Source organism: Lithobates pipiens, unplaced genomic scaffold (assembly GCF_037356315.1).
Source record: "Lithobates pipiens isolate NorthernLeopardFrog02 unplaced genomic scaffold, aLitPip1_a1.2 Scaffold_1, whole genome shotgun sequence".
NCBI lineage: Eukaryota > Metazoa > Chordata > Amphibia > Anura > Ranidae > Lithobates > Lithobates pipiens.
Window position 1 is genome coordinate 147,652,039 of NW_027507685.1, and position 21,704 is coordinate 147,673,742.

General features: G+C 44.6%; 1 protein-coding gene across 15 annotated transcripts in view; it reads left to right on the top strand.

Annotated features, from left to right (window-relative positions):
* Positions 1 to 21,704, top strand: part of FNBP1 (formin binding protein 1) — a 337,048-nt gene that overhangs the window by 199,135 nt on the left and 116,209 nt on the right. For all 15 annotated transcript variants that reach the window (XM_077478333.1, XM_077478293.1, XM_077478325.1 and 12 more), the window contains exon 6: positions 1,648 to 1,752. In XM_077478333.1, coding sequence (XP_077334459.1) covers positions 1,648 to 1,752 — 105 coding nt within the window. The remainder of the gene's footprint in view (positions 1 to 1,647; positions 1,753 to 21,704) is intronic.

A 21,704-nucleotide genomic window follows, 5' to 3' on the forward strand; every position in this document is an offset into this window, starting at 1 on the left:
CACAGCTACATCCCCAGTTATAATAGGAGGTGCACACTTATTCAACCACTTTATTTTAGTTTTTTATTCTTACTGCCCCCCTTAAAAGATTTCAGTTTGTTGTTCAATTAACGGAAACCTGACATTTTAACAGGGGTGTGTAGACTTTTTATATCCACTGTATAATAAAAATCGAGCCTAGATGTTAATTGGCTGCTACAGGGAATTTATCAGGATAGAATTATGGGAGCTGCCACTGCTGATTATCTTTTGCAAGCATGTGCCATATTTATCCTTTATTTTCCACTAGTGGCTCACTGACCATTGACAGGCATTAGGCATCCCAACTTCCAGGCCAATGGTCCCCCAAGTAGTGAATGAGTCATGAAGATGACAGCCATGGAGCATTCACTTTAAATAACAAATTGGCAACCACCCCTGTGCTATTGGGTTACTTTTACTATAGTTCTGATGTGGGTAGTTCAGTGGGACCCATTAGTTAAGAGAGTGTCAGCTCCCCCTCCGCCTTTTCCAGACCTACTCCCTCCCCTCCTCCCTTTTTATTTTTACCAACTTATTATTTGGTCACCCATTCTACCACCATGTTAACCATCAAATTGGAATAAGCAGGGGGTCTTTATGGCTCCCAAACACTACTGAGCCTATGAGACCACTCCCAACTCTTTTACGCTGTGTAACGTTGTGTATATATCTTCCACTGGTGGAAGGGGTCTGGCATACAAGTTTTATAGCCCATTTATACTGATTGTATCCACTACACAAATCGATCCCCACAAAATCTCCCTATACTAAGGCATACATTGCCAATTTCTTTCCTGCAACCCGAGGTTGCAAATTCACACGATTCCCCCATCTACACAGACAGTACAGACAGGGGAATCCCTCCTGTCGAGCAATCATCTGCTCCCGGTGGGGGAAGCCCCCGCCGGGAGAAGACGGTGATTATCGCTAGCGGCTATAGCTGTCCTAGTGGTAATTGCAAGAGAATCTGGCAGGTTGTACCAACTTGGTACATTTAGTCTGCCCATTAATGGTTCAAATCTCACCTAGTTCCTGCTGAACCGGCCGAGATTCAAACTGTGTATGGTTGGCCTAACTCGGTTTTGGGAGTTAAGTTTGGCTTTAACTAAATCATCCACGTGCCGCCACTGGTCATGCACCCTTGCAGCAGCCTGTTCCTAGAATCGCATTTATCTTTGCTTACGTTTTCATCACCTTCCGTCACACGTTCGCAATCTGTTCCACCGGTACCATGGGTTGCAGGAAATAAATCACAGATAGTGCTGACAGGGGAATTCCTCCTGCTGAGCAGTAGTCTGCTCCCAGCAGGAGCAGGCGGGGGAAGCCATCAAAACTGGGAGAACACATTGATTATCACTACTGGCTATAGCAGCCACTAGTGGTAATCGCAAGGGAATCCGGCAAGCTGGTTTTACCCAAGTTGATTGAGCGATCAACTTTGTACCTTCAGCCTGCCCATTAACGGTTTGAATCTCGGCCAGTTCTTGCCAATTTGAACCTTGTATGGCCAGCCTTAGGATGTATTGTTTTCTTGCACTTTTTCTTTGTAGAATAGAAAAAATAAAGTGTTGTCATGTTTTCTGCATTCAGTTAGGTCTAACTTTTTTTTTTCCTTTTCGTTTAAAGAGTAAAAGAAGATTTGAGAGGGATTGTAAGGAAGCTGATCGGGCGCAGCAACATTTTGAAAAGATGGATGCTGACATCAACGTGACAAAAGCAGATGTGGAAAAAGTAAGTGAGATGTTTAATAGACATGACTTTTTCCTTCATAGGTCAGTCCACCCAAAACGGATCTATAAACTTTAATTTCCCTTTATTCCTGTTCACTTGTCAGCTGTAACATTTTAGATTTTTTATCAATTGACAATAGTCACCAGGACAAATAGAGAGGGTCATTCTTCCAAACAGGGAGTAAAAACCTGACGGGTTCAAAACTACTTTTGATTTTGGATAGAGAGAGATGCTATTGTCTTTGCCTTGACTGTGCTGCTTAGATCTGTGTATTTGTGTCCCTGTAGTGCACAGTTGTCATTACAAGGGGGTCCACAATCTCCATGTTTGGGTTTAATGTCATGTAGAAAATGCAAAGCACAACAAGAGAAGTGGAAATGTCCAAATAGGGCTGAAAATTGTGGAGTTCCCTCAAGACTAAGGAGCACGTGGATGACTTATGCTGCGTACACACGAGCGGAATGTCCGACAGAAAAAGTCAGACGGAAGCTTTTCATCGTATATTCCTCATTGGACTTTTTTTTTTTCGAAAATTCTGATGGACCTAGAAATAGAACACGTTCAAAATTTTTCTGACGGAACCAATTCCTATCAGGAAACCGCTCTTCTGTATGCTGTTCTGATGGACCAAAAACGATGCATGCTCTGAAGCAAGTACGAGATGGAAGCTATTGGCTACTGGCTATTCAACTTCCTTTGTCTAGTCCCGTCGTACGTGCTGTACGTCACCGCGTTCTTAGCGGTCGGACTTTGGTGTGATCCTATGTACGCAAGACAGTTTCAGCGGAATTCCGGCGGAAAAACCTTCGGAGTTTATTTCGACGGGAAAACCGGTCGTGTGTACACGGCATTAGTCTCCTAGACTCAACTTGTAACTGAAATGCCACTTTTGGGCGAAATTGTCCTATAAATTGTGTATGTCTGATATCAACTTGCAGTGTCTGATATCAACTTGTAGTTTCTAGGTATGGGGCATACTGAAGCCAGCCATAGATGGCTTGAATCTCGGCTGAATCAGCAGGGACCTGCGGAGGTTCGTACCATGTGTGGATTGCCTGAATTAATCCACCAATTGACTTGGGTACAACCAGCATGACGATTTTTGGCAAGTGATTATTGCCAGCAGCAGGTATGGCTCCTAGGAGAATCCAATAGCTCTGTTAGGGGCCCCTTCAATACTGACCCAAGCAATTTTCTTTGCTGTAACCCGTGGTTGCAGGAAAGAAAATCACACCATCTATGGCCCGCCTTAGAGAAGGGCTTATACAGCGCAAGACACAGGAGCTGATAGTAACATATACTTTTCCAGTATATAGTATGTATCTAAAATCACATTGGAATATCTTAGTGTTCAGTAATATTCACATCTTTCCATGCTGAAAAGTACCCAGTAACACTCTGTAGTTACCCCAACATAGCCTAAATGCTCTTGAAGAACCTTTGACCTGGAATAAGCATGCAGCCAGGTAGTCTGAAATCTGACCTCCTGTTCTGCAGGTTAACGACTTGCTAGGTAATGAATCTAGGCTAAGGGTGACAGCTCTACAACATGTACCTTTAATTAAGTTCTCACATCAGTATCAGTGCTCAGAACGCATAGTGTGCACAGAGATAATGACTTCATGTGTCTACTTATAATGCATTTACCTTCGGTGTACCTGGTACATCTGTTCATTTGTGAACTAAGTACCACTTCACTCCAGGAATCGCACAGTTCAGCGCTCTGCGTTCCTGGGCAATTCACGTGGTTCAGTGCGGTGCGATTCAAGCCCCAATTATTTTCACTATGCACTACTATATAAACTGCAGAGCAACCAGATGGTATTTCTGTAACACGTGATCCGCTACCACATGCACTGCATTTGTGACCTGCGTTTGGGGGTGTCATTACCTTAACATTGACACCAGCTGCAGATCGCAACTGCAGTGCGTTTTGAATGCGGTGTGATAAATTTGCATGATATGCAGGTTTTCCACACTGTGTTCTGGTGTGAACTGGCTCTAATTGTTTCATATGAAGTGAGCCTGACATTGGGAGAAATACAGGAGTTGCCAGTGCTGGCCTGCTTCTAAAAATGCTAGCTTCCTGGCTGTTGGGCTGACTGCCTTCAGTATTTTCTGAGTTATTGACTTGGAACAAGTGCCTAAAGGTCCATACACACAATCGGTCTTTTTGACAACAAACATGCAAATTGGCTGTTTTAAGGCAACATCCGGCCGTGTGTACGCTCCATCAGACAAACTTTTTCGGTTTTCATCTGACTTTTGTTTGGTGTGTGAATGGACCAACTTTCCAGCAACAAAAGTCCGATGGAGCAAAGGCCTATCGTGTGTACAGAAAACCATAGGACTTTTGTACAAAGTACAAACACGCATGCTCAGAACCAATGCAAAAGATCAGACACCAATACAGAAGTTGACCAAAGGGTGGCGGTAAAGAGCAGAAAAACCACGTGATTTGGTGAAAGTTGGCTGAAAAAGTCCAGCCGTGTGTATGCAATACAAGTTCACGGCCGACGCCCTTTGTACAAAAGTCCACGTGTGCTTAAGAGAAGTCCAATATCCTTATCTGCTTATTTGTCCTGGGCTAGAAATCATGGGCTAGCATGACAGCCAGTCAACTAGCAATTTCAGAAGGAGAGGTCAGAAGTGGAAGCCAGAATGTTTCTTTCATCACAGATTTAATTTAAAGTTGAACTAAAGGGAAAACATTTTTGCCTTGCGGTGCAATCAGCGTGGCTTCTGGTGTGAATCAGCCCTTAATGCCTTTACTTGCATACCAGTTTGTTTATAAGCTATAAACACATAAATACACTTGGCACAATTACAACTCATTAAAATTGATTAAAAACACATCTTTTCTTCTTCAGACATGCTTCTGCATGCTGAGGAAAGACAGTCTCATTTGAATGAGCCCTGACATGGTTTTGCTGAAGCATTTAGCAGGAGGTTATCACAATAATTGTGGTGGCAGCTCCTGCCTGCAGAGCACGGCCTGTGATAGGCGTCTGTGCTTGTGTGCTGCTGGTGAACAGCGGCCGGTTCAGTCTGGGGATGGAGCGTGTGACATGCCCTCAAGTTATATAAGCTTTTCATTCAGAAGAAGAGACTCTTCAGATGGACGTATAACACCCAATTGTTTCTGGATGAAATCACATAATCACATTGATATTGGGTATTTCCGCGTGATACTGTCACTCATTAAGAGTTCTGTAAAAGGACACAGTTTTGTTGTTCCCTCTGACTCATAAAGACACACTCCAGCTCAAATTTTAATGAAACCTTGAGAGATATACAGGGAAAAGGCCCTACCTGCTCAGTATTTCCTTTTTATCATCCAGCCAGTGCTCTATAGCAGTGGCTCTCAACCCCTGGGCTACAGACTCCCTCCTCCCACGATTCCAGTCACTTGCAGATCCCCTAAACTCCTACAGCACCTCCCAGCTCCCATAATGCCACCCAACCTTCCATGGTGGTCCATTGTGCCCTTCAACCCCTCCCAGTGCCCCTAGACCCTCTGAGAACCCTCAGCCAAACAGTGCTCCAAGATTACTGCAGAGCCTCAAGTCCCAGCCATAGTGCCATCCAATCTTCCATGGTGGTCCACTGTTCCCCTAGGCCCCCTAAGAACCCTCAGCCCACAGTGCTTCTAGCTTGCTGTAGAGCCTCCAGCCTCCCACCCCCTTTAGTGCTACCCAACCTTCCATGATGTGCCTGGGACCCCTGAGAACCCTCAGACCCACAGTGCTTCTAGCTTGCTGTAGAGCCTCCACCCCCCTCCTTTAGTGCTACCCAACCTTCCATGGTGTCCCTGGGGCCCCCTGAGAACCCTCAACCCCACAGCCTCCAGCCACCCCCCCAGTGCTACCCAACCTTCCATGGTGCCCCACTGAGAACACTTATGCTGTGTACACAAGACCGTACTTTTCGACGGACTAGGAATGAATCCGTCGGATATTACGATTGTGTCCGTGCTCCAGCAGACTTCTTTTCCCCAAAAGTCAGACGAACCTAGAAATAAAACATTAAAATCTTTCCGATAGACTTGAGTCCGGTCGAAAAATCAGTTTGTCTGTATGCTAGACTGACGGACGAAAACCAACGCTAGGGCAGCTATTGGCTACTGGCTATGAACTTCCTTATTCTAGTCCAGTCGTACGTCATCACGTTCAAATCCATCGGACTTTGGTGTGCTTGTGTACCTTGAGCCACAAGTTTACCAGCACCTACCCAATCTTTGTCCTGAGGAAGCTAAAATCTAGTTGAAACGTGTAGACAAGCAGATTTTTGGAGGCATTACTGGATTAGAAATGTTTCTTCTATTTTTGATACATTATGATATCAATCTCTGTACCTTAGATCCAGCTTTCTGTAACTGCATCTTTGGGTAACTGGTAACTGTGTCCACACAGGGTGTTGTTTATATGTTGGTTATTTGTTTTAATGATGCTGTAATAAAATTTATACTTTTTTTTATTAATTCTCCCTCTCATTGTGTGCCCACAAAGTCTGGCAATTTTTTGACTTGGTCAATCCTTTTATATATATATATATATATATATATATATATATATATATATATATATATATAAATATATTGGATGTTGGCATGGCGAGGGTCTTCCCTACCTAGAAAATAAGTGTGTTGCCTGCCTGACCTGTTTGTACAAAATCTCAAAGTAGGAAAACCATAAACCAGGCATGTCCAAAGTCCGGCCAGGCGGGCCGTTCAAAACCAGACCGCGGGCCGCGATTGGCCCGCGGTCTGGTTTTGAACGGCCCGCCTGGTTGTTTAAACACATATATCTTTTGTGGCCCCCGGCGATCTCCCAGCGCCGGGGCCACAAAAGATATATAGTCTGGCTGCCTCGGAGGGAGGAGACGGGACGAGTGCTGTGCACACAGGAGGAGAATTTCCTGTTTACACGGCAGCTGTAATAGGAAGTCCCGTCTCTGCCATTGGATGACTGTACTGTCCATCAAAGGAGGCGGGACTTTCTCTTAAAGAGGCCATTGTGTAAACAGGAGATTCTCCTGTAAGATGTGTTTGGCGCTCGTCCTGCCCTCCATGGCTGCACTGATGGTAATGGTAGCTGCATTCCTGGCAATGGTGAGTGAATTCCTAGCAATGGTGGCTGCATTCCTGGCAATGGTGGGTGAAATTCCTGGCAATGGTGGCTGCATTCCTGGCAATGGTGGCAGCATTCCCGGAAATGGTGGCAGCATTCCCGGCAATGGTGAGTGAATTTCTGGCATTGGTGGGTGCATTCCTGGCAATGGTGGGTGCATTCCTGGCAATGGTGCCTGCATTCCTGGCAATGGTGGCTGCATTCCCAGCAATGGTGAAGCAATGGCGGGTGAATCCCTGGCAATGGTGGCAGCATTCCCGGCAATGGTGGGTGAAATACCTGGCAATGGTGGCTGCATTCCTGGCAATGGTGGCTGCATTCCTGGCAATGGTGGCAGCATTCCCAGCAATGGTGGCTGCATTTTCGGCAATGGTGGCTGCATTTTCGGCAATGGTGGCTGCATTTTCGGCAATGGTGGCTGCATTCCCGGCAATGGTGGCAGCATTCCTGGCAATGGTGGATGAAATTCCTGGCAATGGTGGGTGAAATTCCTGGCAATGGTGGGTAAAATACCTGGCAATGGTGGCTGCATTCCTGGCAATGGTGGCAGCATTCCCGGCAATGGTGAGTGCATTCCTGGCAATGGTGGCTGCATTCCCAGCAATGGTGAGTGAATTCCTGGCAATGGCGGATGAATCCCTGGCAATGGTGGCTGCATTCCCGGCAATGGTGGCTGCATTTCCGGCAATGGTGGCTGCATTCCCGGCAATGGTGGCTGCATTCCCGGCAATTGTGGCTGCATTCCTGGCAATGGTGGCTGCATTCCCGGCAATGGTGGCTGCATTCCCGGCAATGGTGGGTGAATCCCTGGCAATGGTGGCTGCATTCCCGGTAATGGTGGGTGCATTCCCTGGCAATGGTGGGTGAATTCCCTGGCAATAGTGGGTGCATCCCTGGCAATGGTGGGCGCTGCATTCCTAGCAATGGTGAGTGAATTCCTAGCAATGGTGGCTGCATTCCTGGCAATGGTGGGTGAAATTCCTGGCAATGGTGGGTGAAATTCCTGGCAATGGTGGCTGCATTCCTGGCAATGGTGGCTGCATTCCTGTCAATGGTGGCTGCATTTCCGGCAATGGTGGCAGCATTCCCGGCAATGGTGGCAGCATTCCCGGCAATGGTGAGTGACTTCCTGGCATTGGCGGGTGAATCCCTGGCAATGGTGGGTGCATTCCTGGCAATGGTGGGTGAAATTCCTGGCAATGGTGGGTGAAATTCCTGGCAATGGTGGCTGCATTCCCGGCAATGGTGAGTGAATCCCTGGTAATGGTGGCTGCATTCCCGGCAATGGTGAGTGAATTCCCGGAAATGGTGAGTGAATTCCCTGGCAATGGTGGGTGAATTTCCTGGCAATGGTGGGTGAATTCCCTGGCAATCGTTGGTGAATTCCCTGGAAATGGTGGGTGCATCCCTGGCAATGGTGGGCGCTGCATTCCTATCAATGGTGAGCGCTGCATTCCTAGCAATTGTGGGTCTGCAGATAGACACTGACCCTTGTTTTGCTTCACAGTTCTTTATTTAAAATTTTAAGTTTTTTTTTCCTGAAGCTTCCCTCTTAAAGTGAAGGTGCGTGTTATACGTCAATAAATATGGTGTATCCAAATAATACACTTGAGTTCATCTATTCACCACACACAGCCACAAAGGCAAGAGAATTCTTGTTGGGCCGTGTATTAGTGCTCGGATGGACACGCTTAGACCGAATTTTAATGGTTCAAAGAATGTCAGGCAAAATGGTCGGCCCTCTCGCATGTTCAGTTCATCAAATCTGGCCCTCTTTGAAAAAAGTTTGGACATCCCTGCCGTAAACCATTATATATTAAATCTGGAGGTTTTAACGGTTTGTCTGGAGTTAGGCTTTAATGTCTGAGTACAAGGTATAATGATAGCGTTGTATATGTGTTTATTGCTATATATAGTGCATATTCCCTGAGGCTGGAGCTTCCATCCCCTCTGCAGCTGCCGCTATGCCTCATGTCGCTGCAAAGACGTCTGTTGAGTAGTGAAGAGGGACAGTGTCTTGCAGGTTGGATTAGTGTCATATGAAGACTGGAGGTTTCAGGAAGTGGTTACCAGTGCGATGTGCTGCGGGGAGACATGAGCTTCTTCACATCTACGTCTCCTGCTCACTGAACACTTGCTGAATGCCAGCCTGTTTCTAAACCATGATAAATGATTATTGTTCCTCATTTCACAGACTAGTGTTCTGGCTTACTCTTTTTGTTAGATATTTTTACCTAAATATGATCAGCTTACTGTACATTATCTGAGCAATGTAATTCTAATATTAGAGGCACAGTCTCCGTTTAGATAAAAATAAAATAAACACAACCACATTGCTCAAAAAAAAATACACACATTTATTTTATGCATTGAAGCCTGTAGAGCATTGCAACTGTGATCAGTGCTTTGTGGGTTCCTTTTCCTAACTGTAAAATCTGAGAGACACAAATTCAATGCAATGTAGACACCCCAAACTGCCTGTACCACCTAAAAAAAACACAGATATTCGGATATGCAGATCAAGGGATTGCCCACCTCCTCCTCCATCTTACAAGTTTCGGTTAGCTATTTGATGCAATGCATATGTATATCTGTTCAGTTGTATCTAACTCTCGACAATTCTGTGGACCAACTCTCTGGGCACTACAGCTGCACGATTCTAGATGAAATGAGAATCACTATTTTTTGGCTTAGAATAAAGATCACGATTTTTGCAGCGTAACATCATCTTTCACGTTATACATAAGAATTGGGCTAACTTTACTGTTTCATTTTGTTTTTTTTAATCATTGAAGTATATTTTTTCCCCAAAAATTGCGTTTGAAAGACAGCTGTGCAAATACAATGTGACATAAAACATTGCAATGACCACCATTTTATTCTCTAGGGTCTCTGCCAGAAATATATATATATATAATGTTTGGGGGTTCTAAGTAATTTTCTAGAAAAAAATACAGATTTTAGCTTGTAAGCAACAGACCGAAGTTCTTCCCTTTGATCTAAATTCTAAAAGAACTAACATATACTTTTTATCTCTTCTCTTCTCTATCTCTCAGCGCTGAGGAATGTTGATAAACATTTGTTGGCTTTTTTTTTTGATAGCTTGACTCTGCACTATTTACATATAATTGTGGAAATGGCTGATTAGGATCATGAGGGCGGGTTGAATCGAGATCGCAATTTTTTTAATGATTAATCATGCAGCAACCATGTCTATTGCACTTGAAAGACTTTTTCCATAGAATGTTCTTGCCAAATTTTCCTGGGTTGTGGGTGTAAACCTACAGTTATGGCTTTAGAGTGTGGGTGGAAACCTACCATCATGGCTTTGGGGTGTAGATGCAAACCTATCGTCATGGCTTTGGGGTGCGGGTGGAAACTGGAGAACCACAGGGACACAAGGAGCACTTGTGAACTCCATGTAGATAGTGTTTTGGCTAAGAGTCAAACCATAGAATTTATGCATATCTGGGGTGTAGTTGCAAACCTATCGTCATGGCTTTGGGGTGTGGGTGGAAACCTACCATCATGGCTTTGGGGTGCGGGTGGAAACCTACCGTCATGGCTTTGGGATGTGGGTGGAAACTGGAGAACCACAGGGACACAAGGAGCACTTGTGAACTCCATGTAGATAGTGTTTTGGCTAAGAGTCGAACCATAGAATTTATGCATATTTGGGGTGTAGTTGCAAACCTATCGTCATGGCTTTGGGGTGTGGGTGGAAACCTACCGTCATGGCTTGGGGTATGGGTGGAAACCTACTGTCATAGCTTTGGGATGTGGATGGAAACTGGAGAACCACGGGAACACAAGGAGAACTTGTGAACTCCATGTAGATAGTGTTTTGGCCAAGAGTCAAACCATCGAATTTATGCAAGACTTAAGTGCTAACTATGAAGCCGTCCCTTTTTTAAGGGTATTGTTAGCCTCAATCTCCAATAGGAATCTTCAGGCGATGATGAAGCAGCACTCAACTGTGTCAGCGAAAGTTGAGATTTAGACACAATATTTGGGTATCAGTGGTGGGATTAATGAATGAAACAAGAGATATGTGCTTGTACCTGAGTAGACCTGAATCACGCTGCAGCTATAACCTTTTAGACCAGGGGTCTCCAAACTATGGCCCTCTAGTTGTTCAGGAACTACAATTCCCATCATGTCTAGTCATGTCTCTGAATGTCAGAGTTTTACAATGCCTCATGGGACATGTAGTGCCTCAACAGCTGGAGGGCAGTAGTTTGGAGATCTCTGTAGACTGTGGTCTACTTGGTTACCTTTTCCCATTAACCATACCATGAGTGGTTATCCTGATTTAATTACAATAAACAGTCTGGAATGGAAAGAGTGGGAAGGAAATTATCTTCTGTCTGTCCCCTGGCTGGTGTCAGCAGAAATCTGCTTATGTTGCTCATGTATAAGTGATGAGCAGAATCTGACTGCCTGTGTCGCTGATGAAATCCATCCATGGAGGGCCCTGTTGGAAGCTTGCAGTATGGACACAGGAGATGGAGCTGCCTGCAGGGAGATGGCCGCCTGTATGCTGCAGTATCACAAAACACCGGGGCTCCCTTGTACTTTTCATTAACAATTTATCCTCATCAATTAATCAGTGAACCAGGCACGGCTGTGATTTCCCTGTGGGACAGCCCCTCTCGCAGCTAATCTTAGCTTCTCACAAGGGTATGAGTACTTTGCTCGCTTTACACAGCTGTCTACTAGCTTTGAGGTCATATAACACTCTCCATATTGTTCTTCGTCGGCCCACTCTGGGCACACGTCTTTCTGTGTGCTGTAGAACAAAAGTTAGATGGATTTACACTCGTCACAGAATATAAACTGCTAGTGTATTTATTTTGTGATGACATTTTTCTTCAGTGCTTTATGGGAGTATAGCAGGGCCAGTTGGGGGAAAACTGCGTGATCTGTAAGTATTTTTTTGGGCTAATAGGAGGAGCCTGTGACAGAGAACTAAAAAAAACACCCCATTGGAGAGATTTTCCTTATTTCCTGTTCCTGTGACACATATACAAGAAATTATGGGTATAGTTGTCACTGGGACAGGAAGTAGCGGATAACAATAAAAACATTTCTCATCGTATTAAAAAACCTGTCCCCATTGGATTGACTTTCATCCCTTCCAATCTTGATGGTAACAGTAATGGGCCGTACACACGATAGGATTTTCCGACAACAAATGTTGGATATGAGCGTGTTGTCGGAAAGTCCGACCGTGTGTTCCATAGAACATTTGTTGTCGGAATTTCTGCCAACAAATGTTTGAGAGCAGGTTCTCAAATTTTCAGACAACAGAACTTGTTGTCGGAAATTCTGAGCGTGTGTACACAATTCCGATGCACAAAAGTCCACGCATGCTCGGAATCAAGCAGAAGAGCCGCACTGGCTAATGAACTTCGTACATGTTGTACGTCACCGCGTTCTTGACATTTGGACTTTCCAACAACATTTGTGTGACCGTGTGTATGTAACACAAGTTTGAACCAACATCCTTCGTGAAAATGGTTTTGTTGTCGGAATGTCCAATCATGTGTACATAGCATTACTCTTCCATGCACTATCCTAATTGAAAATATACATTTTGATTGAAGGTGAGCTTGTCATTTCCAGTATTGGCCTTCAGTGTGAGCTTTTAACATCTTCTACATTATCAGAAGAACTGGCTTACACTGTGCTGGTAGGAAAGTGGAAAAATTACATACCTCCCAACCATCCCAGAGTCCACGGGAATGTCCGAGATTTCAAGTAAGCCCCGGGGTCCCGTGGATCTGGGCTGGCGTCCCAGAGCCCAGGGTTGAAACAAGTTCCCATACTGGGCTCCACTCAGTAGTTGTATCCTCAATGGGTGCAATGTGTGCTCTCACAAGTGAGGAATCCTGTCAGAAGAGCTTGCCTGCGAGTTCTGCTTCCCCCTCCCCTTCTCAATGCAGCCTTTGGTTGCTAGGACTGCCAGCGTCCTAGCAACTGATGACATACTTTGCAAGCCACCTCCCACTTCCTGCCTCTCAGCATCCTCCGCCTAGTAAGATGAGTCCTGCAGCCCTTTGCTTTTCAGCTTGTCACACAGAAGCCAGTAGAGGATGCTTTCCCATTTACTTCCTCCACCAGCTTCTGTGTTCTAGCGCCAGGCACCCAGGACATGTGTCCCACATTCGCTGATGGGTGCCCACAACCACCTGTATTGTTTTTTTTTTTCAATTCAGGGATTTTGAGGAGGCTTTTATTACCCATCTGTCAGAACTGTAGCATGGAGCCGAGTGAAGTGCTATGAAACTCCTCCTCGGCTCTGTGATACAGTTCTGCACTTTGTCCCCTTGGAGAATATATAGAAGTTTACATTTTGTAATGAGAGTTTTAGACATCTGGCATGTACAGTGGTATAATCAAATACTCATTATGCATATTGCCCCTTTCCCTCTTTAATATTGCACAACTTGTCTCTTAAAGTGGAACTTACCCATAACAAATTGATAAAAATAATGTTCTTTAGCAAGGAACATACATTCCACATTAATAATTATGCTACCTAAATTAGTGTGCCTGTAAATTGCCTCTAGCATCACTCATGTTTTTTTTGCTGGTGGCTGCCATTTGGTTAAAACCCAGAGCCCCTGAGCAGCAGTAAATCATAAAGCGGAACTAAACCCATCAATTTAACAGTTTATAAAAACAGTTTCATTCTTTGAATGTCAGGATTGCTAACTGTCACATTTGCTTGTGTCCTCAACCAGTATTGTCATACTGGCTGGTGTCATACCTGATCATATGTGCAGCACCATGGCAGTTGCAGATCAAACAGAAGCAGCTTTCTTGGCTGTAAAGATTGGAGGGTTTAAGGTAGCAAATTGGACTCTATATATTTTACACAGTACCTGATAATAGAGGGCAACTGAGCATGTGCAGAGCAGGGTGAGACAGTGTATTACTAGATTATAAACAGTATAGGTTATTATTTTTTTATGTTTTACCTGCAAAAGCGAGCCAGCCTGCAGTGATCTAGCAGGACTTAATTTTCTGACTAAAGTTCCACTTTAACTGTCATTTTGCCATGTGATATCTTTTTTAAATATGTTGAATGTGTGAACATTTTCTAAGGCAGACACAATGTTTATGTCGGCAATGTTGAATCCGGACAGCAGCTTACATTAGTGTAATTGCACATTTTCAGCCCATCTAATCTTACTCGTACTGCTGTAGCGTGGGCTATCTTGTCAGCTCTTCCAAAACTAGGTCTGCCTAATTAAAGACATGCTGGTAATTAGCTAGCGGATGTCAACCATAGAAATCTGAGAAGGCCACAAATAGAACATGTGACTGATTATTGCTTTGGGTGCGAGCGCCATTAACCACTTCCTGACTGCCTGTCAGGAACCAAACACCGTTGTCTTAGGCTGGATTCACACCTATGCATTTTTAGTGCTTTTTGCATTTTGCAGATTTGCACTACAGTCCATATAACATGGTTTCCTATGGAACATGTTCTGTAGTGCAAATCTGCAAAATACAAAAAGCACAAAAAATGTGTTGGTGTGAATCCAGCCTTAGTCAGGATGTAGATCTTTTCACTTCTACATGTGCCCCTGATAGTGGAGGTTGTTGTAGTAATGGCAAGTTATATCTATGTGATCAGAAATGCGTGACTCACAAAAGTCATAGGGATCCTAAACCAGAGCAAGAAACACCATTTTCAAATACAGAGGGTAAAGCTAGCCAATAGGGATGCAGACAGCAGCGAAAACTTGACAGGGGTTTTAATCCTTCCCTATATAAAAATTATTTAAAGTGGAACTCCACGCATGTAACCTGTCATAGATGCCCAACACTACCCCCTCTCCGTGGTATTTTTTGGGGTTATAGAAAAACCAGTGCTGTGACAAGGTCATCTAGAGCCCAGGACGAACATGGCAAACTGCGCCCTCCAAGAGGAATGAGCATTATGTCTCAGCAACCCCCCCCCCCCCCCCCCCCCCAAAAAATGTAATAAGAATCTGCATGCTTACCCCCAAGCATAAATCCCCTGTCCTCCAATTACACTACCAGCTCCCCAATGGTATTTTTTGGGATATATAAAAACCAGTCATCCAAGGTCATCCAGAGCCCAGGATGAACATGCCAAACTGCGCTCCTCAAGATGAATGAGCATTATGTCTTAGCAAACCCCCCCCCCCCCCCAAAAAGATAATACGAATCTGCATGCTTGCCCCAAGCATAAATCCCCCTATCCTCCCATTACAAAGCTGCCCCCCTGCTGAAATCCCCCCCCCTGGCACAAATCGTTGACCCTCATCCCCTAACCCCCCTCCCCAGTGCAAATGCCCCACCCTTAACAAAAATAGCACATATTTTGTACCCCCACAAATTTCCTCTCCAAGTACACAACCTCTCCCCCCACTCCAATTCCCCCCTCCCAGCACAAATCCCCCCCCCCCCAACTTCCCTTCCTAGCACAAATACTCCCCAATCATCCTTAGTAGCACAAATCCCCCTCTCAACTCAACCCCCCCCCCCCAATCTCCTTACTGCACCCCCACCTCACATGATTCCACAGTACCCAGGTCAGCCGCCCCTCGGCTGCTTCCAGCAGTGACCACTACTCTTACATTTACTTGTGACTCTCAGTCCTTTCTTACTTTTGTACTTTTATCTCTTATGTAATTATTCTTAAAGAGTTTTTTAATATGTAAAATGCCTATATTGAATAAATCACCCAAGGATTTTACACCATGAGGAGTTTTTCTCTCCACTCATTGCATACCTGCACAACCTGACTTTGGAGCTCTGGAGCCATCATTGGAGGTAATCTCCATTTGTGAGGGTCACCAAAGGATAGCGCAGTGGGATAGGTCCCTTAATAAAGATCTAGAAGCTCATCAGACTCACCTTACTATATGGTAAAGGAGTCCATCATATCCGGTGAGTGCGGAGTGTTTACACTAGGTGGATGCACAGACATCAGTTTGGAAATGGAGCACAACAGCACTTTTGCACAGTTATCACTTTATGCACTATTTTTGTCGGAGCAATCGCTTTTTATTCAGCCGCCCCTGATGCCCACCCCTTGTCCTGGCCCTGCATAAAAAAAAGCACAGTAAGGGTTTGGGGAAGGGGATGCAGAAAATGGGGCGGGGGGATTCAGTTATAACTAAACACAAAACATTTCTATTAGTTTTGAATACAGTGGAGATGGATTAGAACACTTGTTTAATGCTGCCTGTGCCCCCATTAGGGATATTCACTCTCTCTATTTGTCCTGCTTACCATTATCATTTAAAGTGAGAGTAAAAGAAAATCCCAAATTTTGCATTGTCCCCAGAAAAGTAATAGAGGGGAAATCGTCCAATGGGGGTCCCCACGGAACTCCCTTAAATTTGCAGGTATTTCCTCTTACTTCCTGTTTGGCTGTGGGACAGGAAGTGAAGGGAAATCTTTGCAATGGCAAACAGATGGTTGACGGGTTATAATCCTCCCTTACTCTATCCAAAATAGAAAAAAAGTTTTGCCTATTATTCTACTTTAACTGGAGTTCCACTTTAACTTACATTAAAGGGCCTATTCAGCCTCATTCTATTAAAAAGTACCAGGCATTCCAGCCCATTCTTTAACCACTACACTGGGCTGCTGCAAACTCCTGACACTTGTTTAATTTGGGAACCACTATACATCTCTTAATACCAGGGCTTTTTTTCTCAGAGAATAAAGAATACCTCCTAGTATCTCCCAGCAGCCAGCATCAATATGTCTGCAAGCATTAGATCCCTCCCAACAACAACTAACACCCCAGCAGCCAGCATCAATATGTCCACGAGCTGCCAGCAACAATAGACCCCTCCCTCAACAGTAAATCCCTCCCAACGACAACTGACCCCTCAGCAACAATAAACCCACCTAGCAGCCAGCATTGATATGTCTATTAGCAGCCAGCAACATTAGACCACTTCCTGAACAATAGACCCCTGTCAGCAACAATACATCTCCCAGCAGCCAGCATCAATATGTCTGCAAGCATTCAGAAACAGACACCTCCCTTAACAGTAGATCCCTCCCATCAACAACTAACCCCCTAGCAACAATAAACCCACCCAGCAGCCAGCATCAATATGTCCATTAGCAGCCAGCAACATTAGACCCCTCTCTCAATAGACCCCTGCCAGCAACAATACATCTCCCAGAAGTCAGCATCAATATGTCCATGAGCAGCCAGTAACAATAGACCCCTCCTTCAACACTAAATCCCTCCCATCAACAACTGACCCCCCAGCAACAATAAACCCACCCAGCAGCCAGCATCAATATGTTCATTATCAGCCAGCAACATTAGACCCCTCTCTCAACAATAGATCCCTGCCAGAAACAATACATCTCCCAGCAGCCAGCATCAATATGTCTGCAAGCATTCAGCAGCAGTAGACCCCTCCCTTAACAGTAGATCCCCCCATCTACAACTAACCCCCCAGCAGCCAGCATCAATATGTCCACGAGCAGCCAGCAACAAAAGAACCCTACCTCAACAGTAGATCCCTCCCAACAACAACTGATCCCCCCTCCCCAGCAACAATAGATCCCTCAGCAGCCAGCATTAGTTGACCCTCCAGCACACCTCAGCACCCCTTGCCCTTACATACTGTACATTCAGTGTTCCAACTGAAAAAAAGCCCTACTTACCACAGAACGTGAAACTGTATATGTATACTGGTACAAAAAGTGTAAAGTCCCACCCTTCCTGGTAAAACATTGCCCTCTCTCCAGCTCTTAAATGTGGTTGGCACATGTTATTGGCTTTAGCACATTGGGAGAAAGGTGATACATTAGCTAATGATCTACCACCACAAGTTTATTCTACCAACCCAGTCTGTCACTGTCATTAAGCCCTAGGTAAAATACTATTGTCACTGTCATGTATTTGTAATTGTCAGTTTGACATTTGGAACTGCCATTTTCCCCTGTTTGCCTGCATCTGCTCAAATGCAGAACAAATACATCTTTGGTTACTATCAATCAACAGCTGAAGCTTTATAAATCCATTGTTGGAATTTTGGTACTGAGACACTGATAAAACGATGGCATCATTGTAGTGTGCAATAATAGTCTTTACAGTCATGCCCTAGGCTTCGTTAGGCTAGGTTGTAGTCATGACAGGTTTGCTTTAAAGAAGTCCTCCAGGGAAAGTTAGAACTCCATTTTGTCTACATCTATTGCTGAATGCATTAATAAACTGAGCGATTATCATTCTTCGTTTTGATATCTATCTCATCATGTCTGCACACATTAGCCAACTCCCTGGCGCTAATCCGTCCCTTGTCATTCAGCTACAAAATGACAGAGCCTCTACTGCTGGGGTTTACCAGTTTAACAACAGATATGGGCATAGTGCCAGGAGGGGGTGGAATACAATCTTGACTTGGCTGAAACTGATGCCCTGGGCCTAGGATCCTAGGAGCACAACAAGAATTGATATGAAGGCCCTGCAACGTTCAGCATCCTTTACACCAGGGGTCCTCAGACTACGGCCCTCCAGTTGTTCAGGAACTACAATTCCCATCTTGCCTAGTCATGTCTGTGAATGTCAGATTTTTACAATGCATCATGGGACTTGTAGTTCCGCAACAGCTGGAGGGCCATATTTGAAGATTCCTGCTTTACACCATTGAATTTTTTTTTTTATAGGTCAGGTATAGTTCACAAATCTATAAAATTCTTAGCACTTAAAGTGATACTAAACACACACTGTTTAATTTAACCACTTCAATACCAGACACTTACACCCCCTTGCTGCCAAGGCCAATTTTCAGCGCTGTCACACTTTGAATGACAATTGCAGTCATGCTACACTGCACTCAAATTTTTTATCATTTTGTTCCCACAAATAGAGCTTTCTTTTGGCGGTATTTGATCACAGCTGGGGTTTTTATTTTTTGCGCAACAAATAGAAAAAGTCTGAAAATGAAAAAAAAAAAAAAAAAAGTTGTCTTTGCCTCAGTTATAAAATGTTGGCAATAAGTAAGTTTTTTCCTTCACTGACGGACACTGATGGGCACTAATGTGGTGGCACCGATGAGGTGGAACTGATAATGGGTACTGATAGTTGGCACTGGTATGCAGCACTGATGGGCATTGATAGGCGGCACTGGTGGGCACTCATAGGCGGTACTTATGGGCACTGAAATGCTGCACTGATGGGTACTTATGGGTGGCACAAATGGGCACTGATAGTTACTGATGTGTGGCACTGATGGACACTGATAGAAGGCACTGATGGGCATCACTAATAAGGAGACATCTGGCAGGCATTAGTAATGGGCACTGACTGGCACCATTTGTGGGCACTGATTGGCATATTTTGGGCACTGTATGCCATCCCTGGTGGCCATGGGTGGCGTAACTGGTTGTCCATCTGTAGTGGCATCCCTGGTTGTCCAGTGTGGGCATCCGTGGGGGGGCTGTATTGATAATCAATCAGCGCAGACCCCACCTGTCAGAAGAGCTGCCGATCGGCTTTCCTCTACTTGCGTTTGTCAGACGCGAGTGAGGAAAAGCCACTACACAGCTCTTCCTGTTTAAACTGTGATTAGCCGTGATTGGACACAACTAATCACGTGGTAAAGAGCCTCCCTCAAGAGACTCTTTACCAAAATCGGTGTAGCGGTGTGTCAGACTGACACGCCGCACCACTGATCGCCGCACTGCGTGCCCCCCACCCCCCACGGGTAAAAATAAATAAATTATTATCAATAAACTTATATATGATAAAAATTAAATTTTTATTATTTTTTGGCAATAACATGATGTGGGTGGATTTCTGTGTCATGATGAAAAACGCAAAAAGCGCGAATCAAGGCTCACCAAACTTCTAGTAACACAAAATTAGCAGAAGGAGCTGAAAAACCACGCAGTATGTCTAGTACGTCACTACGCTCGTAATTGTTGGCCAACATTTGTGCGACCGTGTGTATTCAAGACAAGTTTGAGCCAACATCCTTCTCACTAAACTCCACGGTTTTGTTGTCGGAAAGTCTGATCGTGTGTACGGGGCTTTGAGGGAATGAAACAAGGAAATTGTATAATGTATGGCCAGCTTTGCTGTCATGTTGCACGTGGGTATGCAGCACATCTTTGATTCCATTGGCTCCCCCTCCTATTCTGATACTTTACATGGGGTTAAATTAAATCAATTTCAGATAGTTACACTAGTTTCTTTCTAAATTAAAATACATTGGATCATTTTGGTAAATACAACACTGCATTCATTCGTTTCTACATGTGCCATCAGCTTCAAATGAAAAGTTGGGATCTTTGTAAATATCTGATTGACTTTTTCCTTGTAAAAGGATATTTTTGCTGCATTAGCAGCAGACGGAGGCAGAAGTGTTAAACTAGACAGCTATCAGTTATGTAATCCCAAAATGTCATTTGTTCTAGGTCTGCCCAGCACACCTCCCCATTCCCACACCCCTGCCACCTCGAAAATTCGGGAAGCCGTCCCTACTGCTGATCTTATGTCATTTAAATCTTCCGCAGCCCTTTTAAGTGCTCCACCAGATGTTGGCCAGGGTACTGCGAAATCACAGAGTTGGCAGGAACACCGGGTATGCTGGGTATTGGTATGCAGATGAGTATGCAAATTCCCACTCCACAGGCCCATCGTTACTTCCTCTCTAAGTGCCATGGTGCTTTTAAGAGAGAGGCTGGTTTCACAAAGCAGGATTTGCTGTGAATTGCTTGATCCGAGATCAGGAAACAGGCCTCGGCCTGCTGTATTAATTGAAGGGACAAAGGCCTCCTTAGACCCGTCATATAATGAGTGCCATTGAGCGGCTCTCTGATAGCTGAGCTGCACAAGGGCCATTGCCTTGCTATAATTAAGCAGGTATTTGGTGATAAGCAGCCTCGGAGCCCCATGTGAGAATTGAAAGGCGATTTACTGGTCATAATCATGGTGCAGTAGAGGGGAAAAGAGCAACTGTCAGCATTATCTGTGACCCCGCACAAGGGCAGCATTGCTTACGCTGAGTCATGTATAGTCAGAACTGCCATAAATATTTGGGCTACGCACACTGGCTTGTGAAGGCTGCACCTGTCTCTGCATATGGTTTATGTGTAGTGCTAGACCTAAACCTCTGTGATCTGCAAAGCAGTTGCCATGGCAACTTAACCACGGATCCTTGCTATTGCAGGCGTGAAATTTCAGTGTTTTTTTTTTTGGTTTGTATACCTATGTCAAAATAGAAATGAATGGTGTACACTAGCAATTTAACATTTCCAGGCTAGGTTTACCCCATTGGTCTGGTTTGTATGCATAGAAGGAACACTGAAACATGCCCTGACATGGTTAAGCATACCCTGCCCAAACTAATGGGAAAAGGAGGTCAGGAGCATGGTTGGTTCACCTGGTGTTGGGTACTATGGGATTCAAAGTGTGCACAAGCCATGCCTGAGCATAGAACTCTCCATAGAATCCTGAGCATAGAACTCCCCATAGAATCCTGAGCATAGAACTCCCCATAGAATCCTGAGCATAGAACTCTCCATAGAATCCTGAGCATAGAACTCCCCATAGAATCCTGAGCATAGAACTCCCCATAGAATCCTGAGCATAGAACTCCCCATAGAATCCTGAGCATAGAACTCCCCATAGAATCCTGAGCATAGAACTCCCCATAGAATCCTGAGCATAGAACTCTCCATAGAATCCTGAGCATAGAACTCTCCATAGAATCCTGAGCATAGAACTCCCCATAGAATCCTGAGCATAGAACTCCCCATAGAATCCTGAGCATAGAACTCCCCATAGAATCCTGAGCATAGAACTCC